This window comes from Mauremys mutica, chromosome 20, assembly GCF_020497125.1.
Source record: "Mauremys mutica isolate MM-2020 ecotype Southern chromosome 20, ASM2049712v1, whole genome shotgun sequence".
In the NCBI taxonomy this organism is placed as follows: Eukaryota; Metazoa; Chordata; order Testudines; family Geoemydidae; genus Mauremys; species Mauremys mutica.
The window spans coordinates 23048764-23065030 of NC_059091.1; the positions used below are offsets into that span (position 1 = coordinate 23048764).

Genomic DNA, 16267 nt, shown 5'->3' on the forward strand with positions numbered 1-16267 from the left:
TGAGCACCTGAGTCATTCCCAAAATTTCCCCACAGCACTTAAGGAACATCGCGGCGCAAGCCGTGCGGTGGGGGTATATGTGAATTCCCAGGCTGTGTATCTTTGGGTACGGTTATACTGCAGCGGGACACGGCATTTCCAGCTCGGGGAGATGCACCCGCGCTTGCTCCGATCAAACTGGCACGCTAAAGACACACGTGTAGTCACGGTGGGCTTGCTGGCTGAGTATGCAACCGGGGTCTGACGGAATCATGCTCGGGGTGCTTAGCCTGAACCGCTGCGACTGTGCTGCTATTTGAAGTGCTCTAGCCTGATCAGAGGTAGCACAGGTACGTCTCTCCGGGCTGGAAATTACAGCTCCAGCTGCGGTGTAGCTAGACTCCCAGACGCCTGTTGGAGTCCGATTGTGGTTCTTGTTTAAGGGGAAGGGCGGAGGGTCGCTAGCAGCTGCTCTCTGGAGCGCCCCACGCTGAGAACTATCTTATGGCTGTGTGCCAAATCCGAACCGCTCTCTGTCGCCCCAGGGTGATGTGGAAGAGGACGAGGCCATCCCGGACAGTGAGCAGGACATCAAGCCCCGCTTCCACAAGTCGCGCACCGTCACCCTGCAGCACGAGGAAGACCGGACGCAGGATGACGAGGACGGGGAGGATGAGGACGATGATGACGACACGCTGTCGGACTGGAACCTGAGTAGGTCGGGAGGGGCCGGGCTCGCCAGGTCTGGTTTGGGCAGAGCGTTGTCGATGTAACTTTAGGGGATGGTCGGGTGACACCGTAGCAAGACATCGGTCATAGTCTGGCAGCATCCTCACCCTGCCTGGAAAAGCCAGGTGTCCTAAGTGCTGCCTGCTGGGGACAGTCTGGATTGTGTGTGCAGCACCTGGCACAGCAGGGCCCCGAGTTGGGGTCGGGGCCTCTTGCCTGTGCCATAATATAAATAACGACCATATCTCCCTCCCCACAGGGAAGTGTTCAGCCGCGGCCCTGGATGTCCTGGCCAACGTGTTCCGAGACGAGCTCCTCCCGCACCTCCTCCCGCTGCTCAAGGGGCTGCTCTTCCACCCCGAGTGGGTCATCAAAGAGTCTGGGATTCTAGTCCTGGGGGCCATCGCTGAAGGCAAGTGCCGTGCGTGGGAGCTGCGGCGATGGATCACATCTGCATCGATGCTTGGTGGTGGGGAGGCCACATAACCGATCTAGTGTGCAGTGCTGTACAGGGTGGGGGCATAAGAGCCCTGCAGGAGCAGATGTGGGGTAATTCCCCCCAATGGAGGTCTCGTGACCCCTAATTATCACATGAGCTTAAACCACAAAGCGTGCGGCATTATGTCCTTCCAGTGCTTTGTTAGTGACTGCTCTGGCTATCCTTGTTATCCATAGAAACATCCAACCCCTCTTTGACTCTTGCTAGGTTCTTGGCTTCAGTGGCATCCTGTGGCAATGAGTTCCAGAGGTTTCTGGGGCTTGTAACTGAACCCTGGCCTGTGCCCAGGTCCACTGGCGCTGGTATTTCCTGCCACCTGCCTCAGGTGCTTTGGGACTGAGGAACTTGTGGCACATGATTGGCTTATTTTAAGAAGAAAAAGGCTAAGAGGGTTGTGTCCCAGCCGCTGATCCTCCCAGAGACCCCTATGAGATGGGGATCAGGGGTAGTGAGTGTCCTCGCTCTGACTGCGGGGCTAGGCCCAGCAGTACCTAGGAGCATCACTAGAGGGAGCCGTGGCTGAACAGTCCAATAGAGACTAGAGGGGCCTCCCTTGTACCCCCTCTCTCAGGCTGCATGCAGGGCATGGTGCCCTACCTCCCCGAGCTCATCCCGCACCTCATCCAGTGCCTCTCGGACAAGAAGGCCCTGGTGCGCTCCATCGCCTGCTGGACCCTCAGCCGCTACGCCCACTGGGTGGTGAGCCAGCCCCCCGACATGCACCTCAAGCCGCTGATGACGGAGCTGCTCAAACGCATCCTCGACAGCAACAAGAGGGTGCAGGAGGCAGCCTGCAGGTACCTGGGGGTATGGGGCGGTGTTGGGGTGTGGGAACCGAAGCAGTTGCAGACCAGTGCCGAGAGGTTTTCCCATGCTAAGGACAGTCCTGTGATCAGATTTCCGCTTCCGCAGCTGCAGTCCCCAGCTTCTTTAATCCTGAATCACGCACCCTTATGGGGCCCCTGGGATATCGGCAAAGGTTTGCCAGTGGCCGCGCAAGGCACTGTTCTTAACCAGCATCTGTAGTCAGCTAGCGTCAGCTTCCCAGTACCAGCCACTGGTGCCTGTGTCGCCGCTACAGCAGGTGAACTGAGGAGAGCAGGAACCATCTCTCATCGAACCATCCTCCCCAACATCCACGGTCTGCCTGGATGTGAGGCCTGGCTTGAGACATGGTCGCTGCTCGAGCTGGATCTTCCCCATCTCCCGCGATGCTTTTCTCTGGACGTGATGAGGAACTTGAAGTTTGATCTTAACCGTGACTGACTGTCGTTTTCATCTGATCCGGAGAATTACCATGGGGTGGGGAGACGGCCCGGTGCTTCTGGTCAAAGCCAGCGGTTGGGGTGGGTATCGTGGGTTGTGGGGAGCCAGCTCATGGTGGCCCGAATGAGCTGCTTCGTGGGTGGTTTTATTACAAGAGGGAAAACAAAGTGGGTTTCGTCTGCTTTCTGAATTGGACTTGCCTGGCTGCCCTCTGCTGAGTCTGCCGCTGGCTTCGTGCTGCTTCCTGGGTCCCGTCAGGTTCTCTTCGTTTGGGCTAATGCTGCTGCTTGTTGTTTTCTCCACTCCCCCCATTCCCAGCGCCTTTGCAACCCTGGAGGAGGAGGCTTGCACGGAGCTGGTCCCCTACCTCAGCTTCATCCTGGACACCCTGGTCTTTGCCTTTGGGAAATACCAGCACAAGAACCTGCTGATCCTGTACGATGCAATTGGCACCCTCGCCGATTCCGTGGGACACCACCTAAACCAGCCGGTATGTGCCGCCTCCAGCCGACTGACTGCCAGGGCGCCGGTGCTACCGCACCGCTGCAGCCTCCTTCCCCCGCACAGCGGGGCGGTAATACAGCACCATGGCCGCTTTCCCTGGTGTCTGCTGACCCCTCCATTCCTTGCCCTTACACACTTGCTGCTGCCGAGGGGCTAGCAGTTGGCGTGGGTGGAGTGAGTACCAGTAGCTGCGCAGTGCAGCGCTTTCTTGTCAGCAGCCGCTGCGGCTGCGTTACCAGGTTCCCTTGGTGCCTTCTCCACGCAGCTCCGCACCCAGGAACAATGATGAAGGAAGAACATTTGAATCCTGAAGCAGTGTGGGGACTGTTTTTTGGTTTTGAGAGTGCTGGAGAGGGATGGTGCAGTGGTTAGCATGCTAGCCTGGGGCGTGGGGACCTGGGTTCCATTCCTAACTCCGCCACAGACTTCCCATGAGACCGTGGGCACTTAGCCTCTCCGTGCCTCAGTTCCCCAACTATAAAATGCGGATGAGCACAGCCCTACAGAGTGCGATGTACTCGGATCGGATGGTGATGCGGGGGTGGGGAGGGTATATATAAAAGTATCCATGCTAGACCGTAGTGTAACCCCCACCCGTGATAACACTGGTCTGTTTTCCTGCCTCCCTCCTGTAGGAGTATATCCAGAAGCTGATGCCCCCTCTGATCCAGAAGTGGAATGAACTGAAGGATGAGGACAAGGATCTCTTCCCTCTGTTAGAAGTGAGTGACTGTGAGAAACGGGCGGGAGAGAGCATGCTGGGAGATAGGGTTGTGTATCATGGTCTCCCATCTTCAGCAGCAGCTGATGCCTGAGTTGTTGTGTGGTGGCTTAGCCAGGGGAGGGGGAGAGGTGGGATCGGAAGGATACAGACCTGTGTGAGATCGGGATAAAAGGAGGGCTTGGGTCTGCCGGACCCCTCTGAACGTCTTCGCTGAGATGTCATGTGTCTCTCTCCAGTGCTTGTCGTCTGTAGCAACCGCTCTCCAGAGTGGCTTCCTTCCGTACTGTGAACCCGTCTACCAGCGCTGCGTGACGCTGGTGCAGAAAACGCTCGCGCAGGCCATGGTAAGTGCTGGACTCCTCGCGGCAGGTGAGACGGGGAGCTTGGGCCATTGTCCTTCATCTTCCACTAGTGCCTGGGAGCATCGAGCATCGGGGAGGGATAGCTCAGTGGTTTGAGCATTGGCCTGCTGAACCCAGGGTTGTGAGTTCAATCCTTGAGGGGGCCACTTAAGGATCTGGGGCAAAAAATCCGTACTTGGTCCTGCTAGTGAAGGCAGTGGGCTGGACTCAATGACCTTTCGGGGTCCCTTCCAGTTCTAGGAGATAAGTATATCTCCATATATTATTGAGTGCAGGCGGCGCCCCGTTGTCGGGAGCCGTTGGGACACCCACTAAGAGCCGTGCCTGTCCCAAAGCGCCTGGGATTGAAATAGACGAGACAAAGGACGCATCTTTCTCCCCGATTTACAGATGGGACCCGGGAGGGGCAGCGACGTGCTGGGAATTGAATCTGGGTCTCCTGAGCACGAATCCAGTGCCGTAGCCACAAGCACAGCTGCCCCCCGCTTCCCCCTGGAGCACGTAGGGCTCCGAGCTGAGGGTGTTTCAGGGGTGGGGGGTTCCCCTCGGTAAAAGACTTTAACCCCTTTAACCCCTCTCCCGATCAGATGTACAATCAGCAACCGGACCAGTACGAGGCCCCCGACAAAGACTTCATGATCGTGGCCCTGGATCTGCTGAGCGGCTTGGCGGAGGGCTTAGGGTGCCACGTGGAGCAGCTGGTGGCCAGAAGCAACATCATGACGCTGCTCTTCCAGTGCATGCAGGTGAGCCGGCTCCGGACCCTGGGTGAACAGCTGTCCCTGGGCGGCTGACTCACTCCCAGTCTAACCCTTCGCTGTTGCTCCGTGCAGGACACCATGCCGGAGGTTCGGCAGAGCTCCTTCGCCCTCCTGGGAGACCTCACCAAAGCCTGCTTCATGCACGTCAAGCCCTGTATCGGTAGGTCCCTGCGCCGATCCCTCACTTCGCTGCTGTGGTCACGGGGGCCCGCTTGCCTCTGGAAGTGATGGAGAAGTTCGTCAGGCAGAGCTCTTGCTATGACCGTCACAGTATTCATACTGTCTGATCCAGAGCGAACGGCAGAGAGGGGAGCGGGGCTGGGACATGGGAGACGCTGGGTTCAATCCCAGCTCTGGCACAGGTTTCCTGTATGACTTCGGGCAAATCATTAAATAGTTTACGGGCCTCAGTTTTCCCTTCTGTAAAATGGGGGCGAGGAGCCTTTCCTTTGTCCAGCCTGCGAGCTCTTGGGGGGCAGGGATGGTCTCACTCTGTATTTGGGTAGCTCCAGGCACCATGAGGCCCCAGTCTCAGGTATGGGCTCCAGCCAGTACCACATGGAGAAAGAACTGGCTTGTCTGTAGGCCTCTTCATACCGTGCTGATCCCGAGAAGAACCAGAGACTCCATGAAGCCAGCCAAGGGCTTTGCTGCTGCTATTGACTTTACCTAGGAAGTGCCCAGATACTACGGTGATGGGTGGGGCAGTACAACACCTTAGATGGTATGTGCCCCACCTGCAGCCTCTACAGCGCTAACCCTGTGTCCTTCCTCTTCCTCTCTGCTCAGCTGAGTTCATGCCCATCCTGGGCACCAACCTGAACCCGGAGTTCATCTCGGTGTGTAATAACGCGACCTGGGCCATTGGGGAGATCTGCATGCAGATGGGTAAGCGTGCCGAGAACCGGCCAGCCTGGCACTGGCCTCTGCTGCTCTCTCCCTCCCACGCCAGGGCTGTTAGAGACGACCGCGCTGCGTCGACGAGAGGGTCGTGACCAGCACAAATCCTCGGGGGGAGAGGTGGTGAGCGCTAGGGGTGTCTAGTGCCTCGGAGTTAGAACCGGCAGGTGTTGGGGCTGGGTGGGCTGCGCTGATCTTTGTGAGCCGGGGGCGCTGGTGGGAGCTGCATCGCAGCTTGCTTTGGTTACAGTAACACCGGCGTTTGGTGGTAGATCAGTCCCCGCACCACAGAGAGGTGGAGATCCCACCTCGTGCAATGGGTCGGGGCTCTGGCATTGTGTGTGCAGCCTGGGGAGGGGGGCTGAAGTCAGGACTCCTGGGTTCTACTCCTAGTCTAGGCCTTGTCTAGTCTGCCACTCTTTGATCTCGGACATTTCCTTATCCGTGCCTCAGTTTCCCCGTCTGCAGTGGCGCTAATCCCGATCTGCCCCTCAGAGGGGCTGTGAATGAATATTCATTCACTGAGATCCGCCCTAGGGGGAAGCGTAATGAGCCACCTCAAAGATGGAGCTGACAGCCCTCTCCTTCCCGGCAGGGGCGGAAATGCAGCCGTACGTCCAGATGGTCCTGAACAACCTCGTGGAGATTATCAACCGGCCAAACACCCCCAAAACGCTGCTGGAGAACACAGGTGAGTTGGGGACCCCTAGCATGTCATCCCCAACCTCTGGCTCTGCGCATGTGAGGGACTGCAGTGATTGGAGGGAATCCCGCTCCCAAGAGCGAAACTGGCTTGGACGCCGGTGGGAACAGGGCCTGGCCAGGGAGACACCAATTTGCCATCGGCTGGAAATGTGTCTAAATGGGAGTCAATAGGGGGGATGTGGAGGAGCTGCACTCCCTGCTGCCACCCTTAAATGGGGGGTGGGGCTGCTGGCCTGTCCCCCAGCCCAGAATCACACTCAAGCACCTGTTCTTAAAGGAGCTCTGCCCTGCAACAGCTGGTCCCTGGGCCTTTTAGGGGGTAGACCCACTTCCTACAGGTGGTTTCCCTGCGGTAGGGACCTTGAGCCTGGTGAAAGAAACCAGTCGACAGCCAAAATCTACAGGTACAGTCCTGACAGCAGCAGGGCAAGCTTCCCAAACACCAGCTCCTGCCTCTGGGCATCCGCTCCGCCCTGGAGGGCATCCACTGGCCGAGATGGGAGGTCGGTCTTTGGCCGTCCAGTTCTCTGTTTCGCTGCTGAGGCTGGCAGCAAAACGGGGCAGCTACGAAGTGGGTGGAGGAACTGGACCAGTGCTACCAAATGGCTTATCAGCTCGCTTGGCCGGGCCTGACCTGGCTGCTCGAGAGGGGAAAAGCGTTTCACTGTCCCAGTCCCCTAGTTGCTTCTCTTGGCGTGTGCCGCATCCTCCGGACGTACTCGCTGCTCAGATCCGTCCTGTTGTCTCTCTTCCAGCCATCACCATCGGACGCCTGGGTTACGTTTGCCCTCAAGAGGTCGCGCCGATGCTACAGCAGTTTATCAGACCCTGGTTAGTGAAACCGCAGTGGGAGAGGCGGAAATAGAGCGTTTGGTAGAGAACAGGGGTTTGGCTGAAGGGTTCGTGGCTGCTGCCTGGGGGGAGATGGTCTGTTCCAAGGGGCAGCACGGCCTGACGGACATCTTGGCAAGAAGCTTCCAGTGGCCCAGGCTCTTCTCCCAAGCTCTTTGCACCAGTGCATTCTGGGATCCTAAAGCCCCAAGCCCATACTGCCCAGTGCAGTTGTGGGAGTGGGGTTTTTTGGGTAACTTCCAGATGAGACCCTGCCCGTAGGATGGAGCTGGGTGAACTGGGGCAGCACTCATGCCTGTCTGTGCTTGAAATGGGGATTCAGTGGGACCTGAATCAAGGACCCTGCTCTGCCACTGACTTCCTCTGACCTTAGACGAGTCACCCAGTGTCTCTGCCTCAGTTTCCCCATCTGGATATTGGCACTGCCCTGTTTCAGTTGTGAGGATAAACAGGGTTCTCAGATACTACAGCAACCGGGGCCATGAAACTACCTGACATAGCATTTGACATACCCAGACCTGGGCCTGCTCTGTGGGGGTGTGACACTTACCTGCCATCTGTGCGGGCTGTGTATTGCACGACTCTGTATCTCAGTGTGGATGGAGCTTCACCCTCCATCTTCTCTGGGGTGGGGGGCGGATTTGCCAGACTTCAGAAATAATTTCAGGCCCCACCCCACCCCCCACTCCCTGTGGTGCTCTTTCCTGAGTCTCAGGATCAGGTGCTCCTTGCACGCAACAGCTTCTCAAAAGGGTTTGGTGAAACTCAATGCGCCATCCCACACCAGGGAGAGGTTCTCCGTACCTGAGCAAGCTTCTTTCCTGGGGGGCCCACCACAGATGTCCTGCATTTCTCTGACTAAATTAGTCCCCTGAGAAAGAGAATACAACCCGGGGCTTGTTTCCATAAACAAAGGCTGGGAACAGGAGCAACAGAGTCCTTTCCCAGGGAGCCTGCAGCTCCGATTTCTCTAGAGATAAGCTCTGCCTCATCTGCAGTGCAGCGCTGGGTACGTTTAATAGGGACTCCAAACTCCACCCACCCCTAGTTGGGATCTTACAGGAGTTTTGGGGGGAGTTGGACTCCAGCTAGTTCAGTGTCCTGTTTAAAAAGTACCCTCCTGGTGGGTTTTTAATCTGTTAACGCTGCAGTGTGCTGACAAGGATGCCAGAGCTCAGCGTAACTGCATGAACTGCAGCGTAACAGGTGGGCCCCAGCAGGCGAGTGAGGCCAAGTATAGAATCACAGAATTTCAGGTTGGAAGGGACCTCAGGAGGTATCTAGTCCAACCCCCCCTGCTCAATGCAGGACCGATCCCCAGACAGATTTTTGCCCCAGATCCCTAAATGGCCCCCTCAAGGATTGAACTCTCAACCCTGGGTTTAGCAGGCCAGTGCTCAAACCACTGAGCTATCCCTCCCCCGTGAAATGGCTGAACGAACTCCCCCTGCCCAACACAGAGCCGGCTTTCAGCGACCCAGGAAAAAAAGGCCCAGAGTTATCGCAGTATCTGAAACCTCAGATGAGTTGCTGAGAGGGGAGGGAGGCAGGATGGGCCAATGGAGAGGTACTGGACTGGGCGTTTGGGTTCTAATCCCCGCGCTGCCATTGAGCCTGGGGGAGAGCCATTTGTCAAGCATCTAGTGACAGAAGGATGAGAAGCTAATACTGGCATGGGGGTGTCTCTGCACTAACACCAGGGATCCCCAGGTCCTAATTCTACTATACTAGGGAGTGACTTAGCTCTGGTTCTTGGGCTCGACTGCCATGGGCTCATCTTCCTAGCTGTGGTTGCACCAGTGCACTGGCATTGCTGGATGTGCAGCTGTTCAGCCCAATGGTCCCCCTCCCTGCTGTCTGCCCAGCCCCTCCAGCACTGATTGTGGGGTGTGCTCTGCCTTCCAGGTGTACGTCTCTGCGGAACATCCGTGATAACGAAGAGAAGGACTCTGCCTTCCGCGGCATCTGCATGATGATCGGGGTGAATCCCGGCGGAGTCGTGCAGGTAACAGCACTTCAGCCGTTCTCTAGGGTTGCGTGGTGGCCAGCTGGATCTCCCTCCACACAACCCCCACGGCCGCAGGACTGTCACCCTGCACTGGAGCATTAGTGTCTGCACTGACTCCAGGAGTGGGGCTCTGACAGTCACCCACCCCGCTCCCCATCGCACAGTGCCCCCTAGTGCTGCAGTGGGGTATTGGGGTCTGTACTGATTTCAAGGGGAGAGTGCCCCCTACTGAGTCTCTGACCCTGCAGCATAGTGCCCTGCAGAGCTGCATGGGGGGTAGCACCGACCGAAGGAAGAGTGCCCCCTCCCAAGCCACTCGCGCCTCTCCCTGCAACAGCCTGGGATTTGCCTTGTTAAGCCCTGACCCTGCTTTGCTTGTGATATCGGACAGGTGTCGCGTCACACCATAAACCCAGCTCTTTAATCTAGCGGGAAAAGGCCTAACAAGAGCCAATGGCCGGAAGCTGCATCTAGAAAAATTCAGACTAGAAATAGGGGCGATATTTTAAGCATAGAATAATTAACCACTGGAGCAACTTACCAAGGGGCATGGTGGATTTTCCATCATTCGCGGTCTTCAAGTCAAGGCTGGTATTCGAGTGGAATTGGTGCCGCTATCGTTAAGGTTGAGCAGCACTTTAAAAAGAGAGTCTCCCTGCGAAGATTTGCTGTAGCCCCTCCAGAAGCGCTGGGCTTGCTACAGGAATTGCTGGGCGAGGTTCCCTGGCCTCTGTTCTGCAGGAAATCAGACTGGATCGAAAGGTCCTGCCTGGCCCTAACGTGGGACTCTTGATTCACGCTGCGCTGGGGTCTGGGTCGGCTCTTTCCCAAGCGCCTTTATCCTGTTCCAGGACTTTATTTTCTTCTGCGACGCTGTTGCTTCGTGGGTGAGCCCTAAGGATGACCTGAGGGACATGTTTTATAAGGTAAGTCGCGCGTCGTAAGGGGGGTGGGGTGGGGCAAGAGAGACCTCACACAGCTGAGCCCTCAGTCCAGTTATGGCTCAACTATGCAGACCAATACCGGGGCGGGAGGGGCGGTGGCTCTTTCTGAGCTTTTGAGTGGTGGGGGGCTTCCTTGTCATCGCAAGCAGGTGAATTGATGGGCCTGGTCTCTAGCTCCATTTATTCGCTGACTGAGAGGGAGCGCTGTGCAATGGCTAGAGCTGGGGAGATCAGGACTCCTGGGTTCTTTTCATGGCTTTGGGCGGGGAATGGGGTCTTTCCAGCTCTGCTGCTTCAGCGCTCTGTGCCTCCGTTTCCCCATGTATAAACTGGGGATCCCATCTCCTGTAGGGTGGTGGTGAGGCTTGGTGCGTATTGTAACGCTCAGAGGCCTCCGTCTGCGGTGTGACACTGTCATCGTGTCGGTTGTGCGGGCGATAAGCATTACTAAACACTGGCAGCTTCTGGGCCCCGTTGAGCATGTTCAGCTGCAGCGGCCGTCAGGCAGCCCTTGGAGCTTGGAACCGCCAGCGTTGGCTGGATTTGTTGTTTGGCCTTAACAGCACGAATCCCTGCAGCTATTGGGTTAGTGTCAGCGGATCGCAGCGCTGGCCCGTCTGCAGCGCCCAAGTGGAAGAGTCCACCTCTTCCCTCTGCAGCGCCCGGAGCGTGGGGGGAGCTGTTCATCTTCCTCTAACTCCCAGGATTCTCGCAGTAACAGGGCTGTAGGCATAGCCACGCGCCTGTATTTCCACCTCCCCTGCGCACGCACGAGCTTGGGCACTCCCATCTCGCTGCTCTTCCTCCTCAGATTCTTCATGGCTTCAAAGACCAAGTCGGCGAGGAGAACTGGCAGCAGTTCTCGGAGCAGTTCCCGCCTCTGCTGAAGGAGAGGCTAGCTGCGTTCTACGGGGTCTAGGCAACGCAGAGAAACCGAACTAGGTGAGTTTGGACACGGGGGACCGTGGCTGGTTCTGATGGATCAGCTGGGGGGGGGGGGGTAGACTTTTAGTTCCCATTCTCCTGGGCTAAAACCACTCATTGCCCCTCTTTGTCCCCCCGCAAATAGGGTTCAAGTGTTAACGTGGTGAGAAGTTGATGATGGAGAGAAGAGAGATTAGGCGGGAAGGCAGGCGGGTGAAGGGTATGGAGCACAGGGCTGGGAGCTGGCAGGCCCCTGGGTCTGCCGCTGACGCAACGTATCCTTGGACAGGTCACTTCCTCTCTGTACCTCAGTTTCTCCATCTGTAGTGGAAGCGTGATGTCTCCCTCGTTGGGGCAGAGGGTGGAGCTTATGATGACTTATGTGGGGGGAGGGATAGCTCAGTGGTTTGAGCACTGGCCTGCTAAACCCAGGGTTGTGAGCTCAATCCATGAGGGGGCCACTTAGGGATCTGGGGCAAAAATCAGTACTTGGTCCTGCTAGTGAAGGCAGGGGGCTGGACTTGATGACCTTTCAAGGTCCTTTCCAGTTCTAGGAGATTGGTATATCTCCTATTATTTATTATTATTATTAAGATCCTCGGGCAAAATGTCAGTTTCTAATAGTCAGAAGAATAGGACTGGTGAAAAGCAAACCAGATGTTTAGTGTCCGGGAAGTGTGGAGAGGCAGTGTTGTCTGAGTGGCAGAATGGGATTCAGGACTCCTGATGCAAGTTTCCACACTGTGAAACGAGGACAATTACCTCAACTTTCCTCTCAGAGGTGCTGAGGTCTTTGAGCAAAACAGGTGTGAAGTGTAAAAAAATGGTGAGCCCTGAGGCAGCACACTCAGGAAGACTCAGCAGCCCAGACAATCTATTTGCCCATCCTTAACATGCGGGCAAAGAGACACGGGTCAATTTAAATACAGATTTAGGAGCCTGACTTTAGTCACTTAAATAAAAATGGCCTCATCCTTGCGGACCGTTAGCTTCCATTGAAGCTGGGGATTTCTGGATGCTGAGAATCAGGTCTCATTTATAATGCACCCGAGTTTTAAAAAACTTGGGCCTAAATATTTCTCTTCTCCTCCCCCAAAAAACCTCTGACCTGGAACAAAGAGTTTTGACAAGTAAAGTCAGCAGATGGAAAGTTTGCAAAGCTGATCTGATGCCCCAAAGCAGGGGAATATGAAGTCAGCCTGATTGGCCCTTTGTGTTTTGCCTTCAAAACATCAGGGCTTATCAGATCTCTTCTGTCTTAATTTTGCTGGAGGACTCCTTGGCTGTCTAGGTTGTAGCTTGTGAGGTCTGTCTGCCCGCCAGCTGAGGTGTTGGATTTTTAACCATGTTGGTTGGACATTTGAGTTATCATGACAAGTTTCAGCCAACCTGGATACAAATCTCATCCTCCTCTGCATCACATGTGATGCTATAACCTGCTAGTTTTCCCATTACCAGAGTCTTCCAGGAAAAGCAGGGCAGATAAGACTTGTGTGTAATAATGACGGCAGCTATTCTGAGTCCCTTTCAGAGGGGTGTGTGGGTGTGGGTGTGTGTAACCTCGACTAACTGGTGCCCTCTCTCTCATCTCTCCTCCAGGTTCCTGTATGTGCTGGGAGGGTTACTGGGAACTCGTCCACAGGTGTTGCAGAGCCCTGTTAATGGGGGGTTAGGGAGGAAGGGAGGAGCATTGTGGGACATAAAATGACTTCCCTCCCATCTCCTGAAATTTAAAGTGGGGGGACCGCCGAGATCAATTCAAACAAGCAACCAGGGGATCTCAGCGATTGGGAAAAGGGGCTCTTTCCTCCTTTTTCAGGGGTCATCTCTGGTAGATGGGGATGGGGTGGGGGTTGGCCGCGGGCCGAAATAGGGGAGCGATCTTAAACTGCAACACTTCCTGAGAAGGGGATCTAACTAGGGCCATAATAGCAAAGGACTAGCTAATAATAATAATAATAATTTAAAAAAAATCATTTAAAGGCTAGGTTTTAAAAACAAAGATATGAATAAAAAGCTAAAATTGGATAAAAAGTTCTAATGGTTTAAAAATCTAGCTGTTGAGAACGGAAGGGTTAAACTATAATAAACACAAGGTTATACTACTGTATAAATAGTACCAGTCACCGGTGTTTGAGATCAGCTTTTCCTCACCTCTTCCAGACTGCATGGTGACAGAAGTAGACTAGCAATCCTGTGAGTAGCCCATAATTAAGTGTAATCGTTTTTCATCTAGAAACTTAAAACAGCAAGAAAAAAAACCTTTTCTGAAATAGTTTCCATGGCAGCGTTTACTGAACGCACTGCACAAAAAAAACCCCAACCCGTAAGGACCTCCTGAGCCGAGATCCAGTTGATTTCTTTTGTGAAGGGGGCCTTGTAATAAATACCGTCAGAGAAGCATGTTTTTTATAAAAAACAAAACAAAAAAAATCAAAATACACAGTGCAGTGAATTCTCTTAATCTGTCCTTCAGCTACAGACAGAGGGAGGTGAAAGTGACTATGGTGGGATTGTAAATGATGCAGTTGTATCATGCAGAGGGGAGACATCCCGTCTTCACCTGGTTTATAGCGCACCTGATCAGGGAGACATGTACTGCACTCGGTCCCAAGTAACATCATTCATTACGGTTAATTACGCTTTCTGTCTTAATGGAGTTTATGCCACATCTGCCACTTCAGTTTACAAAATAAGAGAGGGCAGTCAAGGTAGCGGAGCACCGAGGGGATGGAAGTGTAGCTTTGTGTCGGCAACAGTCAGATTTCTTTTTAAGACGAGTCCATAAATTCTGCTACATGTTCAGTTGGAGTCTTGACAAGACTCCCATGAATTTTAGTCCCCCGTTTATTTTTTTAAAAAAATGAATAAATCAGGGGTTGGTTATGCTGAAAGTTTTTGACTTGATGTAACCACAGCTTTTTAACTGTAAATGAGGTAATGTGCTGTGAAAGCATCATTTAACAGCCTCGGTGTTTTTTGACTTGCCACTAGTCAGAAGGCAGCTGTATGTGGGGGAAAGAAAGGGGAACACTTAATCCTTTAAAGGTGCAAGAATAACTGGGGGGGAGGGGAGTGCTGCCAGTTGTCGGGAAGTGTCTGAGTCTGCTTGATCTGTCTGTAATCAACTGAGCTGTGGGATGAAGAGAAATCATTTCCCAAAGTGACATGCACCAAGGGAAATTCCAGTTCTCCTGAGAAGAGAGCGCCGCTGGGACACTGATTTTCTCCAAGTGCAGGATGGGGAGAACTCTTCACCAACTCCTTCCTGGATTTCTGTTTTCTGACTCCTTTTTTAAAAAAAACTGAAAGTCACTCAGGTGACAGCAGGACGAACCTGTGGTTGAACTGTGGAAAGTCTGACCCTTCTCGAGGCTGCAGCTGCACCTGTTGCAAAAGTACCTTGCAGTGAGGAACCCACTGTCTCCTTTTGGCATGACAATGTCATGCAGGGGGCGGGGAACCATTTACTAAAGCAGCAGTTGGTCACTCTAGGATCAGTCATGCTGCACCTGTGTCTATTGAAAGGCTTTGTTTGTGGGATCACTCAGTAACTTAAGCTTCACTGATCCTTTCCCTTCATCCTCCCTCGTTATTTTTCAGCATTTCCTTTTTCTATTTTTTTTAAACTTTTAACGCCCTCCAAGTTTTTGCACTGGAGTTCACCAGGTAAACATCCCAATAGGCCTTCGCACCACAAAATTTTGAGCCTGGCAGCCTGGCTGGCTTAGTGTCCACTGTTGCTTTCACTGGCTGGCATAGCCCCTAGCCTTGCTCCCACCCATCTCTCCTGCTGAAGATCTTGAGTGGTGGGGAGAGACTCAAGCAGCATTCAGCCCTAAGTGCATCTCTACCTTAGAGGAAGGAAGGGATGGGGAACTAAACAGATACATTCCTTCAATTCAGCCTCCTTTTTTTATTTTTATTTTTTATTGGTATAAGACTTGAGCAGGTCTCTGGGAAACTATCAGATGTTTTTCTCTTTTGCATTTTGATGCTTCATTTTAAAGCATTTCCTTTCCCTCCATTCCTCCTCCAGAGTGGGATGAAACATGGATTTCCATTAGAGCAGGGTTCTGGTGTGATCTTTTTAAATGCATGAATGAGAACTATACTGCTAAGTAAAGTGGCATCCCAGCTTGCTATAGACATACATATCTATAACAGTTTTTTTTTTTAAAGTGTTTTAAGTTCCCAAAGTGTAGGAAGACAAAAGAAGGCTGTGAACTCTTTTCTCGGACAGTGAAGTTTAAGCTACTTGACCTGACTGCCTCTTGAAATTTTTTTTTTTGTATAAGTGCTTCTAGTTTCTGCCTCCTGTTTTGTTAATCCTGGATTTGTATATTTGTAAATGTGCTGTACTGTTTCCTATGGTGACAGTGTACCTAGTGTTGAAGCCGCTGCTTGCACCTTGCTGAAATGAGATTTTTCTCATTTTATGTATAATTTTGTCAACTAAACAAAAAACAAGCAAATTTCATGTGACTCCAGTCTACAGCCCTGTCTAGGCTCAATGTTTTTTCTGATGTAAATATTGGATTTGTAAACGTTGCCATTCTCTCCTCCCCCACTTACTTGATCGGGGTGCTCCCTCAGTCCCTTATCTCCATGCTGTATGTTGATACAGTACAAGTGAATCCGCTGGGAAGAATGCTGACTGATACAGCTTTGTATTGTCTGCCACGAGTTGTGGTCTGCATTCCTCGCTGCCATGTTTCTTCATACTTGTCATAGCCCTGCAGTGGTGTCTATTCCTTGCTCTAGCACAGGCCTGGAGTTCATATTAGGCATGTCACTTCCTCTCACTGGGCCTCAGTTTCCCTAGCTGTAAAGTGGGAAAAATACCTCCTTTGTAAAGGTGTGTGATGATTTACAGAACAAATGGAAAAAATGAATTAACATAGGGGTGTGCTTAAATGCACTGACCTGGCTTCAGTACCTGGCCTGGTAGGGTAATGGACAAGTTACTTAAGCTCTCTGCTTCTAGACGATGAGGATAACTTGTGGTCAGAGGTGCTCTGGGAGGCTGGCCTCAGTGGCTGCTTTCAGTGCTGTCATGCTTCCCTGTGTGGCTTATTGATTTGAAAGCCAGCCAAGCAGCCCACTCACT

At 53.3% G+C, this 16267-nt stretch overlaps 1 protein-coding gene across 2 annotated transcripts in view; it reads left to right on the forward strand.

Annotated features, from left to right (window-relative positions):
• Window positions 1–15652, forward strand: part of TNPO2 (transportin 2) — a 29808-nt gene extending 14156 nt beyond the window's left edge. For both annotated transcript variants that reach the window (XM_044994650.1, XM_044994649.1), the window contains exons 11-25: window positions 525–693; window positions 968–1120; window positions 1779–2004; window positions 2792–2963; window positions 3613–3699; window positions 3938–4045; window positions 4651–4809; window positions 4897–4984; window positions 5614–5712; window positions 6320–6415; window positions 7185–7260; window positions 9187–9286; window positions 10141–10215; window positions 11045–11175; window positions 12757–15652. In XM_044994650.1, coding sequence (XP_044850585.1) covers window positions 525–693; window positions 968–1120; window positions 1779–2004; window positions 2792–2963; window positions 3613–3699; window positions 3938–4045; window positions 4651–4809; window positions 4897–4984; window positions 5614–5712; window positions 6320–6415; window positions 7185–7260; window positions 9187–9286; window positions 10141–10215; window positions 11045–11152 — 1716 coding nt within the window. In that variant the 3' untranslated portion in view covers window positions 11153–11175; window positions 12757–15652. The remainder of the gene's footprint in view (window positions 1–524; window positions 694–967; window positions 1121–1778; window positions 2005–2791; window positions 2964–3612; window positions 3700–3937; window positions 4046–4650; window positions 4810–4896; window positions 4985–5613; window positions 5713–6319; window positions 6416–7184; window positions 7261–9186; window positions 9287–10140; window positions 10216–11044; window positions 11176–12756) is intronic.
• Window positions 15653–16267: the final 615 nt, after the last annotated feature.